Below are 13,619 nucleotides of genomic sequence, written 5' to 3'. Positions count from 1 at the left end.
CATGTATTTCTGCATCCTGATGTTGTCAGCAGCTAGGTGGCTCTCCCTTTGTGTTATCTCTTTGCTTTTACCAGCCTTTCTTTTGGTTTATCTCATTTACTGGTTTACAAAGCTTTTACTGGCCTTCTGAGTATGATTCTCTAAGGGCTTTTCCATTTTTCTCTGGCCACCTTAATTCTACTGATATTTATCATGATTTGTCAGCATTGATATAGTTCCTTCCAGTAAGTACTCACAATACTTCTGTTATTTGGTAGATTGCTTTCTTTTCTGTGAGAATGGAAGCAGCAGGAAAATATTTGGCAGCTGTAAGTTTTGTATTTCATTCTGAAACTGGTGAAATTCGTGTCCAGATGCATCTGTATTCACACAGATATGTGTGAATTGATAAGGTCTAGTTTCTGAAGAAGGGCCCTTTCCTGTACTTAAGAGCTATGCCTTAATGCAAAAGGTACCACTGGATGAATTAACTGTAGTAAACTGAGATGGTTCAGGAAGAATATTTTCTTTAACAAGTAGGATTTTGAATTTCAGAAGTGACCAATCAGGTCATGACATAAGAATCACTAGATCAGCTCTAAGGTTTATGTAGGTCTCTCTCTGTACTAAAAGCTGACACTTGGGTAAAGTTCACAAAAAGCTGAGCAAGTATTGAGTTTTCTTTCTCTCACAATTCAATTCCAGCTTCTAAAAGACATAGTGGTATGGTGTGAAGCTATTTCAGGAAATTGCCTAATATGAATTGCCACCATGGGTCCTCATCAATCAAGCTTCAGTTCACAACTGAAACAGCGCATACCAGTTAATAGGGATCATCTTTATATTTGGTTACATTTTCATTTAATAATATGGAATGCAGGTCTCTTGCAGTTCTTAGAAATGATTTCTTTTATTTGTTTGCTATTGTAGCAGTTTCTGGCATCAAATGCCAAATAAAGAATCCTGGAGTATTAAAAGTTGTAGAGCAATTTATAAGATGGAGACAGATGCCTAAATAAGTTAAAAAAAGAAATTTAATTAGCAAGATATAGTTCCTTTTCATTCAATTCTGTATTATGGGCTTGAAAAGGCTTAGGAAAAATCATTTATGTTTATAGAATCATAGAATGCTAACGGTTGGAAAGGACCTTAAGATCATCTAGTTCCAGCCCTCCTGCGATAGGCAGGGACACCTCCTACTAGACCATATTGCTCAAGGTCCTGCCCAATCTGGCCTTGAACAAAGGCCTTCCTGCTAAAGAAAAGTATCTCAGAGGTGTAATTTGTCTAAAATTGCATACCTTTTTACTATGGAACAAACTCTGACTTATAAATATGCAGGGATTAAAGACTATGCTGTGGAACACAACTGGCCCAACAGCATGTAGAAGGGATTTTAACTGAGAACGAAGCCAAAACAAGACACTGGGATCAGTAGTTTGATGTGAAGCTGATTGTCCCGTGCTTTGCATTTGTTAGCTCTGGCAGTGTCAGTTGTATTTAAGAGCTTCTTGCTCTTAGCAAGATGGCTTAGCAGAATTTGGAAAAAAAGTTATTGCCTGTGAAATGTTCTTTTCCCCTCCATTTCTGAGAATCGGAGCCTAAAAGACAGACAGTATATTTAACCCCTTTGGCTGATCTTGCCCTTGCTTTCTTTTTTTCCAGGTAATCATTAATGTTGTATTAAAATAGACTACTTCCAGGAACAAGATGTCCAGCTTTCCTCTTTTGTTTCCTAAATCTTTCAAGTACCAGGAACTTAATTTATTGATTGATGTAATGTCTTAATACCCTTTCTTCATAGGCTATTATGTGAAGGATTATGAAAAAGGGAATGTAGAATGATTCACCCCTATTAACTCAAGGAAGTATCAACATTGTAAAAACCTCTGGTCCTTTGGGGCTTAATATTTCCTGGAGTGAAATGTCTTAACTCAAAGACAACAGGGAGGCTTCTCAGGGATCCTGTTGATTTAGCATTCTTTCTACCTACATCTTCCAGGCACTGCAGAGCTAGTTCTTCTTTGAACATTTTGTTAAAAAAAATGACCTGTGGCCTGGGTATCTACATTTGGCTTTCTTATCAAAGTCCCTTTCTGAATAAGAGATCTTCTCCTCTTCAGACCCTGAGGCTCCCACTGAGCAAGAGCAAACAGAAACTATTTTTTCTTACCTATGTTTCCTCTGCTCTGCAGCTTTTTTTTTTTTTATGAATACAAACATTTTGAACTAAAATTTTTGTGAACTATTTCACTGCATGAACAATTGGAATGAGGATGGGCTGTGGGCTCTGTCCAAGTAGAACAGGACCCTTAAAATATTTTAAACAATATTATTTACCACACAAATCTTCCTACTTCCAAAGTAGTATTACAATGCAAGATTTATTAACAGACTTTAACAAGCACAATGATTTCCTCTTACTCTCTGTGCAATGTATCTTAGCTGCATTGTTGCATTGAGGCAGCCGTAGAGTACTGAATTGAAAAAAATGAACTGTTTGCAGGGAATTGAGATTAAAAATATAATCCCTAACGATTGTGTGTGGCAGTTTTGTGAAAGACTACCTGCTAATTACACAAAATGCGCTTATATTAACATAATTACATAATCTTCGAAATCTGCAGCTTTTGTCACAAGGTAAGGCTACAATTCACCATTATTTCTTTCCAGAAGCAATCTTTGAGCATGAACTGTTCAGGTATTAGACCTTCGCCAAACTCCTTTGAAAGTCTGTCCTTCCTAGCTGTTGTAATTTGAAGGAAAGCAAAATCATTACTAACTTCATTACATAATTTTTTCCATTAACTTGGTCTCTAGATCACTGCTTATTAGATATTTAAAATTGTCATGCTGTTTATTGGAATATATCAATGGAAACCTGAAACTGGTCATATAGTTTGAATTACAATTGATCAGAGGTGTGTTTATAATATCTTTAAAGCTCGTAGGCCTGGTTCAAACAGAAGTTGTTGATTAATATTTAGATAGGAAGACAGTATGGTGCAGTGCTGCAAATTGTAAAAGATGATACAAAAACACCAAACCTCCCTTCCACCCTCTCCCAACTTTTCAGGTGTTGTGGATGAGCACCAATTGTCATGCAGAGAGGGTGGTTATTGACATCTGAATCTTTTTTATTTATTGTAGCTGACTTTGGTCTTGCAAAGCAAAAGCAAGAAAATGGGAAACTTGCATCTGTAGTGGGAACCATTCTGTACTCATGGTAAGTACACCTGCATACAACATCCAGTCCAGTGACATCCATCTTAATGGTTACTTTTTTGAGCAGGCAGACAAGTTTCAGTCGAGTAAGGAGTAAGGTGCAAGCTGCCCACCCACAGCTACTATGCAGTAAGTAGTTGGTTGCCTACCTGTTTTTCTGTTGCCTATGGTGGTTACTGTGGGTTAACTTGGTGCAAAACTGAAGTAACTGTGGTTGTGTAGTAACTCATTCATCCATCTTTACACTTAAAGAAATGTGTTTTCAAGTTCTAAAAAGATATATGTAAACAATAGAAATTAATTTTAAAGGCTTTTAATGTAATTGTGGCTTCAATGTTCAGCTACATTTTATGTGTAGACAGTTTACCTTCTGAACTATTTGTTAATGGATTTGTTTTGTATCAGTAGGCATTTGGTTTTAGTAAATGAACTGAAAAAAATATTTTCTGCAGTTTGAAATTTTCAATGGTGGAAAAGCACGACACACATTGTTTGAAATTTAAGCTTAGTAAATACATAAATGACTGCTCTAAACCTTTGCCTTAGACAATACATTATTCAGTCTGCTGAATGAGATGCAGTTTCCTTTGGCATCCCATCTGCAAGCAAGCCAAAGCGAGGAACCATTTTGTGAAAAATTGCTGTACTGATATAGCTACCTAGGTTCCTAGATTACTACTGCCTTGTGTTTTGTTTTCTCAAGAGCATGGAATACAAAGCATTTCCTATCCAAACGTTCTCCTCAATATGTAAACAGTTTACACAATTGAGAGTATTATATGCATATCAGGTTCTCTCAAAAGTAATTGTGGTCAGGTCAGAGTATGGATTTTTGTGTTGCATGATGGATAAATAGCAAACATGCCTGTTAATTGAGGTTATGGTATTGTGAACAAAAGGGAGCAAATGTAATCTGGGTAAAAATCCAAATTGTGGCAAGCGCAAGCTCAGTATTCAACTAATAGAAGTTGATGTGTTCTGGCCCTGCCATTTGAGCTGAAAGTTTCTGTTAATTGAAATGCTAACATCAGAAATCAATTAAGGAGTTGCTAATCTGGATCTCTCCATTTGCAAAATTAAAACTTTGCCAACCCTACCCTAACTACTGCTTTATTAAGGAAATATGTTTGCAATATGTTCAGCTGAAGCTTTGCAGATCCAAATATTCCTTGTTCCTGCATGGGTTTGCTCCAGATTCTTTTAACGCCTTTTTATGTACAGCTGCTGTTCTCTCTCTTCAGGGTCACTCTGTTGCTTCTACTCAGTGTTGAGCTTGCTTAAGGTTAGAAGTTGGTTTCCTTCTTTTAGTGACTTTCTGGTTCTCTTGTTCCCACTACTATAAATTGCCACTTCTAGCTCCTGTAAATAAAGTGAAATTTATTTGGCATAGGGAATAGAAAAAGAAAACTACAATGAATGACACATAAACAAACCAAGAATGTTGCACAGCATGGAGGGTATAATTTTGTTTCCTGTTTTCATCAGAATTTTTAATTTACAAAATACACACTAATAAGCAGAAAAACCTGTTAGAATGTTATATCCTAAGTAAAAACTGGAAATGCTTTCATCCTAAATTTCTTGTAAGACCACTGCACTGGCTGAGGCACTGACAGTATGTTTCTCAGCAGTTTACAGGCATTTTTGATGTCAGTCTTCTTCAATCTTCTTTTCTGCTGTGGTGACCACATGTGATGGCCACATACTTTCAAGATTGCTTGGCCTATGTGGCTGTAATAAGTAGTTAAAAGTTCCAACCTACTGGGGGAGCTACTGATGGCTCCTCTGAATTCAAAGAGAGAGTCAAGAACTCAGGTATTCTGCAGTCGAATGTAATTCATGTTGCCACTTTTGAGATTGCTACTTGTAATTTCCTAGTGACAGAATGATAATGTCTGACAATCCCTAGAAATCATGAAATCATAAAATGGCTTCAAGAGTGAGTCCTTGTAATGTATATTACACCTTGAAGACTAATGCTTATGCTGCTTTTTAGTGAGAAAAAGTAAGTTGCTTGGGAGGCTGCCTCAACTGGGATGCTGCAGTCAAAATACTCCTGAAGCATAGCACGGTGATATGTTTGAAGCATAGCATAGTGTGTATCAGCAGATTGCACTGCTGATCACTGTGCTATCAGCAGAGTGATAGTTTGGGTGGTTAAGTGTAGCAAAAGTTTGGTGTAGCTAGTTATGTGCTATGGTTTTCAGCTCCTCTGAAATAATTGATTTGTTTTGTTTAGTCACATTCGGGCAGAGAAGCTGTTGACAAGAAGTTATTGTGCTCCTTTGAACAACTGTTATGGGTGAACTGTCTGCGAATTAGATTAGTCTTTAGAAGTGTCAATTTCCAAACCTGCCACTGATGTCTGTGGGTCTTCTCACATTTTGTAGGAAATTTTTATTAGATAGTAATGTTCTGTAGATTGAAATACTCTTTTAATTATTATTGTCTTGGTTTTATCTTTGTTCATACCACATTTATTATCATTTATACCCTGTGTTTGTGTATTGAAGTTCATATCAGACCTAAGACTTGGCACTTCTTTTTCTACCTCTTTGTCCAATTATTTGGATGTAAGCATGAGGAGAAAATACTACTTGCATGTTTTAGTCTCTCAGTAAGTGGCCTTTTGGGACACTACTTGTCAGTTCTGTTCCACAAGCAAAATCATGGAAGCAGTGATCCTTGCCTGTCTGCAGTCAGAAAAGAGAACAAGAGTACTTTACTGATGTTTTTGTTTTTAAAATGTATGCTTGAGTATTATCTAAAATGACAGGCTAAAGCATTAAAGTTTCCACAGTCATAATAATTTAAGAATGTTAAAAAGGCTTTGCAAGCTGCTGAATGCACTGGATGCTATCCTTCAGGGTACTTGGCTAGTACTGTGTGTGACAGTGGGCTTTTTGATATAGAAACCTGCTCAAGGAGTGAGGTGAACTGTGTGACAGTGGGCTTTTTGATATAGAAACCTGCTCAAGGAGTGAGGTGAACTGATTGAGAATTTTAACACAAGTCATGAAGCATATAGACAAGTCAGAGGCTATACACTTGATCAGTGCTTGTACTGATTGATTTAAGTGACTGGATGATTTAAGTGGATGTGAAGGGCTATAAAATAATCAAAATATTGGTAATGCATGTTTACCAAGAGCAGCAATATTCCTGCATTAAAAAAAAAGGGGAAGAGAAAGAGCTGTGTCATTTTAGAGTGGCAAGAAATAGCTTTCTTCTGAATAGACAGGTCAATAGTTCTGGGTAGTTTGAGAAGGAACCCACCCTTCCTGGAGCAGACAATATAGTCTATACATATCACTGTATGCATCAAACATGTTTGTATTTGGGGTTGAATGAATAAATTTGCTAATGCAATTTTTTTAAAACTGTGTCACCATAAAATACTATCAGACACTGTTTTGTGTTTAGAAAGGGGCTTATATGAGTATGCTTTGTAATTGTGATAGTTTTTAATTCTACTTCATACTCGATTTCATCCTACTATCATACTAATTAAATTCTTTTCAATCGGTTATGTTGTTGAATTAAAAAAACCAGCAATGTGTATGTTTAGAATATCAAATGTATTAAATGGATGCGTTTATACTTAATACATTATAAATTGAAGAAAAGACTGCTTTAGGGAATTGGTAATGAATTCTGAAGTCTTTTTGTAGCTAATAAGTCACCAGAAACAATCTGCTCCAAGTCAGTGGTGGCAGTATTTATTATCCTGCTGTCTCAAAGGCCTTCTCAGAAGAAACACTGCAAATTGTACATGGTTATAGAGAATTATGTTTCCTTTCACATATATCTGCCATTTATTTGTTTCACAAAAGGGATTATAACTTATGAAGGGGACATTCTGTCTACAGATCAAGAGATTGTTCAGCCTGGAGAAGAGAGACTCTGGGGAGATCTTACTGCAGCCTTTCAGTTCCTAAAAGGGGCTTATAAGTAAGTCAGGGAGAGATTTTTTATCAGGACCTGTTACGACAGGATGAGGGATGACGGTTTTAATATAAAACAGGGCAGATTCAGGCTGGATGGGAAGAGAACATTCTTTACAATGAGGGTGGTAAAATACTGGCAGAGGTTGCCCAGAGTGGTGGTGGATGCGCCATCCCTGGTGACATTTAAGGCCAGGTTGGATGTGGTTCTGGGCAACCTGATCTAGTTGATTGTCGTGGTTTAAACCCAGTCAGGTAACTTGTTCACTTACTCTCCCCCTTCTTTCCCTCCCCCTACTCCCGGAGGGACGGAGAGGAGAATCGAAAAGAATGCAACTCCCACAGGTTGAGATAAGAGCAGTTTAGTAACTAAGGTATAACACAAATCACTACTGCTACCGCCAAGAAGAACAATGATAAAGGAAATAACAAGGGAAGAGAATACAACACCTCACCACCAGCCGATCGATAACTCGCCCCCCCAAGCCCGACCAAGCACCCCATGCCTCCTCCAACCCTGCAGTCTCGCAGCCCTTCCAGCTAACTCCCCGTTACCTCCTGGGCATGATGTGCTGTGGTATGGAATACCCCTTAGGCTAGCTTGGGTCAGGTGTCCTGTCTCTGCTTCCTCCTGGCTTCCCCTCCTCCCTGGCAGAGGATGAGGCTCACAAAGTCCTTGACCAAACCAAAACATCATTGTTATCAGCTCTGTTCCCAAGCCGAAAATCAAAACACTGCACTGCACCAGCTACCAAGAAAGAGAAAAAATGACTGCTACTGCTGAACCCAGGACATTATCCACCCCTTATTCCATACCATTCACGTCATGCTCAGATCCCACATTTTCAATATACCATCACTCTTATCTAAGTGCATGGACCAGTCCCTATAAAGCTGCTGAGTCCATCTGGTCCATGATGTCAGGCTCCATCTCTTGTAACAGTCTTCCAGAGCAGGAGAGACTGTGTGCAGTGTTCACACTCGTCAATAATCTGGGCAATAGTGTCCATTGCCAAGTCCACCCCTCGATCATGAGTCCATCTCTGTGTTGCATCTCTGCCCTGGTGGCCTGAAGTGCCATGGGCCCACCAGGCTCAAAATAATTCACTGTCCCCTTCAGCAGTTTCTGCAGCTTGTTGCTGGGGACTCTGTACAGCTGCCTGCCATCTCCGATGCTTCCAAAGCACTGGAGGGGCCCAGTGGACTAGATACTTGCCCATACTGTCCCACACACCCTGCCACTCATGACTGTCCAGCCTTGGGGAAAACCTCTTGGTCCCCCTATATTGTCGTCTAACCCCAGACAAGACCCAAACCTGACTCTGCTTAACTTTTGAGATCAGACAAAATGGTTGTGGGTAGCACACAGTCTGTGTGTGTGCCAACATGCTGATCCCCATCACGATCAGCAGGCAGGTCCCAAGGATACCCAAAGGCCATTCAAAACCTTCAGAACTCTCAGTTGATGCTGCTGTACTTGTCACTGGGGCTGGTGTAGCTGCTGTGCTTGCCGGCTCTCCCACCACCAGCTTCTCTTTTCCTGAGTTCAGATCTCCCTCCTCTGCCTTGCTGGGAAATGCTGCGTGGTCTCCTGCATCCTCCTGGGGCTCGGCGGGCGGCTTCCGGGGAATGCTCTCGGCCGTCGTGGGGCTGGGCTCCTCCGCGGGGCTCGGCTCCTCCGCGGGGCTCGGCTCCTCCGCGGGGCTCGGCTCTTCCGCGGGGCTCGGCTCCTCCGCCGGGCTCGGCTCCTCCGCCGGCTTCTCCCGCTGCTCGGCAGCCGCCTCCTTCTGCTCCTCGACCGCCCCGACCTCCTCCACCGGCAGCCGTCCCCTCGCGGCCTCCGGCCCCGCTCCCGCCGCCGTTTGGTCCCCGGGGCCGCTCTCCTGAGCCGCTTCAGCAGCCGCCGGCTCCCGAGGCCGCTCCCCCTCGGCTCCCCGCGGCCTCACGAAGACGGAGGCGAGGACAAGGCCCAGGACGGTGAAGAGCAGCCGGACGGCCAGGTACAAGTCCACGGCCACGTCCGTCCCGCCCTGCTGCTGGAGCCCGCCCGTATTACAAGTCATTGCCATAAAGCACAGTGAGACAAGAACCTTAGCCCAAGCCCCACACTTGATAAACACTAACACAGCAAATACCGGCTCTAAGTAATGTACTGCATTATGAAACTGTGAGATCAACAAGAACAACTCTGAGAGCCAATAAATCAGCATTGTGACGAGTGACTATTAATCCGGTCAGATCTGTCGTTATCTCAACCCTTCGTGCCCCACGTTGGGCGCCAAAAAGAACTGTCGTGGTTTAAACCCAGTCAGGCAACTTGTTCACTAACACCCCCCCCCCCCTTCTTTCCCTCCCCCTACTCCCGGAGGGACGGAGAGGAGAATCGAAAAGAATGCAACTCCCACGGGTTGAGATAAGAACAGTTTAGTAACTAAGGTATAACACAGATCACTACTGCTACCACCAATAATAACAATGATAAAGGAAATAAGGGAAGAGAATACAGCACCTCACCACCAACCAACTGATAACTCGCCCCCCCCAGCCCGACCGATACCTCCTCCAACCCCGCAGTCTCCAACCCGTTCCAGCTAACTCTCAGTTACCTCCTGGGCAGGACGTGCTGTGGTATGGAATACCTCTTTGGTCAGTTTGGGTCAGGTGTCCTGTCTCTGCTTCCTCCCGGCTTCAACTCCTCCCTGCCAGAGGATGAGGCTCACAAAGTCCTTGGCCAAACCAAAACATCATTGTTATCAGCGCTGTTCCCGAGCTGAAAGTCAAAACACTGCACTGCACCAGCTACCAAGGAGGAGAAAAATGACTGCTACTGCTGAACCCAATACATTGATCTAATTGAAGATGTCCCCCACCTCATTGTGGGTGAGGGGGTGGACTAGATGACCTTTAAGGTCCCTTCCAGCTCAAACTATTCTATGATTCTGTGACATAAATAAAAGTTAGCCGTGTAATGGTTACAATAACTGCCTCAGGTATCATTAAGAAGTAGGTGAGGTGAAAATGCCCCATGATTTCAGACAAATGTATGTATCTGCTTTTGCTACCTATTCTGCTGAAGAAAGCTCTTTTTCTGAGCTACTGCTCAATGTCTGGGCTCTCCATAATTTCAGCTGAACAAGCAAGGGTCAATGATTTTATGACAAGAGGTAGTACAGTATTATACTGGAATGCATCAGTGAATTAATTGTATGATATCAACTGCAGATGAGTAGTCTTGTCTATTTTTACAAAAATAAAGATGCCCTAAATTGGGAGATGCAGGAGTGTGTTGCAAATGTAATTTGTTGGTAGGTTTAGTTGATTGCTATTTACAAATCAACATGTACAGTGTTATCTTTCTACTTCCTACCTCAAGGGGAGTTAATAAAAGCCTTGGTTTGTTCCTGAAAGGAATTCTAGAGGGAGTTTAGAGAAGAATACTGCGGAATGAAATGTTTTTCTCATCACAGGATCATGGGATAATTCAGTTTAGGTCACTTGTCCTGTTTTGTTTCTGGCCTGTTTCTCAGGGGAGCCTATTACTGTGGCTAGGGAGTGAGCTGAATAGTATGAGGTGATATTGCAAATCTCTTCCTTCCTTCTCTTTAGTCTGCTCAGCTTCCTATCTAGCCTTACTTTTTCAGCTGATGTTTGTAAGTCATCAAGTAATCGATTCTTTGTGTAATATTAAAATATATAGCAAGTTATGCCTAGATTATTCTGTTATGACCCTGTGCGCATATTTCATCTACTGACTTTCATGAAGGCTTTTGCAGGCTTTATTTAGATTTGGGAATTTAGAATTGTGTGTAAAAGACAACAATGAAATCACCATCTCATTCAGGTAACATTTTCAGCTGTCTGCTTTTCTTTTTTTTTTTCTTCTTTACATTTAATCCATACTGAATGTGATTGCTAGACAGAAAAGTAGTTAATTATCTTGTATATTAGGTTCCAGCAAATCCAAATGCTTAAAAAGTCATCTAATTCATCTCTTACTGTGAGAAACAAATTACTGTCAGAAACAAGTCTCTGTGTGGCTGGTATTCATCTTGCTTATATGCAGTCATACAAAAGCTAGGAATCTAATTCAAGTTAAGCAGCAAGATGATGACTGAAAGCAAGGGAAAAAATAGGCAGCTCAGTGATGAATTTCATCTTCTTAAACAGCTGTTTTAGAATGAGATAAATCAACAGCTTGATGTGCCTGTCTCTCTTCATTTGCTACAGAGGGATCTAGAGCACTAGCTTAGCATACATCTAACTTATAGGAGTTTGAAGTTGGGTGAAATTAACACCTTATATGAAATCAGTTATTAATGATTTAGTTTTATTTTAGAGTTGTAGAATGGGATTTGTTACTGCTTGCAGTCATCTTTTTGCAGATAGTAATTTTTCTATGTCTCCCTTTCAGTTTTAAATATTCATGTGATTAGATAAGCTTGGTTATTTGGATAAAGGCACTGAACAAAGTTCATTTTAAAAGGCATATAGCTCAGTAAACAAAATCCTTTACCATATTTTAAGTGTTCAGATTTTTTGTTCCATAAGTAAGAAGGAAAAACCTTTTTATTTTCTTGTTTGTACAGCTACAGACTTCTGTATCTTCTAGGAAATTGCAGTTATAATTCACTGGAAATTATCACTGGTTTGAAGGAATCAATTCTTCGAAGCAGCTGTCAGATGTATGAGTAGCTTTTTGAGTATTAGTGTTTCAATTTTTAAGTATATGGGTAGCACTTTGCCACAACTCACAGATAGAATTTATCTACAGTGTTTCTGTTGAAAGTCACAATCTGACAATCTGCTAGATATTTTCTATGAATAAGAACATCAGATGTGCGGACCATGTGAAGCTTCCTTTTAATCATATAAATCAAAAATCACATTGAAGGGAAGTTTCATTTTTTAAGTTTCAGAATCTGGCTTATACTTCCTCTGGTTGTTTTACACTTCATTCCAGGATGTGCTTAAAGGATTAATAGGTGTAAATTAGAACTTTAATGTTTTCTTCTGTTAAAGCTTCCCAGAAACTCTTTATGTAATACTGGAGCACTAAAGTGCATATTTATGATACTTTGGTTTGTCCTTATCATTTACTCAGAGATGTGTATGTGAATCTTGAAAATTCAGAAGCATAAAAAAGTTGAAACACTACGCACATTTTGAGCTCAATTAGATAATTATATTTTCATTGCAGTGTGAAAGGTGGCACTTTGTGACATTCTTCAGTAATAATAAGACAACTGAAGGAAGAAGCAGCTCGCTATAAATGTCACCTTTTTTAATAGAACTCACGAGGCTTTTAACATTGTCCTTGGAACAAGTTTTTTAAAAAGTGAAGGCCTAGAAACATGTAGTCGTTTTACACACTGACTCCTAGCAAGTTTTTTTTCCAGATCAACAGATACTGTGTGTAGACAAGAAGGCCAAATTCAAACTGAATTGTATATTTATGAGACATTTCCCAATGTGCCTATGCACTGTACCCTTGATGAGAGGAAAAAACATTACAAATAGAAGCTTAACTTTAAAGTTCATAAAACCCCATGAAACTCCAACAATTGCAGTTTGCCTGTAAAGAATACTTCAATATTGATAACCTTGGCCCTTGAATTATGTTGAGAGTTCTCCCAATTTTTGTTTCCAGTGTAAGTCAAGAGTACTGTACACTGTAAGTGCTCCTTAATTGCTGTATTTCTGGAGTGATGTATTCACAGAATATCCTACTGGCTGCAAAGTTCTAGAGACCCAAAATGTGTGAATGGTACTGTGTAAATATTTATACACACATACATAAAAATAGATACACACGGACATGCACACACATAAACGTAAAAATCAGTGAGAATATTCATACTTGTAGAGACATTAATTAATTTTAGAGAGCATAAAATAGTTCTTTTCAAGCTTTTTTTTTTAGTTTAATTTTTCTACATTGTCAAAGTAAGCATAGATTCATTTATCCAACTAGTAACACCGTTTCTGGCATAACTATATTTGAACATATTGTCACATTGATGTCTTCTACACTTTCAAGTACATACAGCCCTCTATGTTATGAGAACTTTTGGCAGCTTTTTTATTTTACCTGCTGCCAGTGATAGTTGAGTAGAAGACTTTGAAACTGCCCAGCGGTGTCCCAGAAAGTATGCAACTGCCATATTTATGCAGAGCTGCCTTTTTGCTACTGCTTTCTGAGATTCAAAAATAACTTATTTTCACTAGTGCTGAAGGTTCACATGTGTAAAAGCTGTGAAAACACAAAGCTGTCACAAAAAAACCCAAAAATAAACCAGACAAAAAAATCCCATTCAACAACCAACCGATGATGAAAAAAACAACCAAACCCTCCAAAAAAACCATCCCCAAACCAAAAGAAACATTATCAGATAAATACATGAATCTTTTCTAACTGCCAGAGACGTACACCCTTGCAGAAAAAGTAAACAGTTCAAAGATGGGAGAACACAT

The 13,619-nt window shown here is 39.8% G+C and overlaps 1 protein-coding gene across 10 annotated transcripts in view; it reads left to right on the top strand.

Moving 5' to 3' along the window:
* Positions 1-13,619, top strand: part of NEK10 (NIMA related kinase 10) — a 113,464-nt gene that overhangs the window by 37,576 nt on the left and 62,269 nt on the right. For all 10 annotated transcript variants that reach the window (XR_009745411.1, XR_009745410.1, XR_009745412.1 and 7 more), the window contains one exon: positions 3,130-3,205. Coding sequence is in view for 7 of the 10 variants with exons in the window: in XM_061464986.1 (XP_061320970.1) it covers positions 3,130-3,205 (76 nt within the window). In the remaining 3 variants the exon portion in view is untranslated. The remainder of the gene's footprint in view (positions 1-3,129; positions 3,206-13,619) is intronic.

This window comes from Pezoporus flaviventris, unplaced genomic scaffold, assembly GCF_033815535.1.
Source record: "Pezoporus flaviventris isolate CSIRO_AGI_PZ_B2104156 unplaced genomic scaffold, CSIRO_AGI_Pfla_v1 ptg000037l, whole genome shotgun sequence".
In the NCBI taxonomy this organism is placed as follows: Eukaryota; Metazoa; Chordata; class Aves; order Psittaciformes; family Psittacidae; genus Pezoporus; species Pezoporus flaviventris.
The sequence above is the reverse complement of the archived record's forward strand: the minus strand, read 5'-3'. Positions and strand labels throughout refer to the sequence as shown.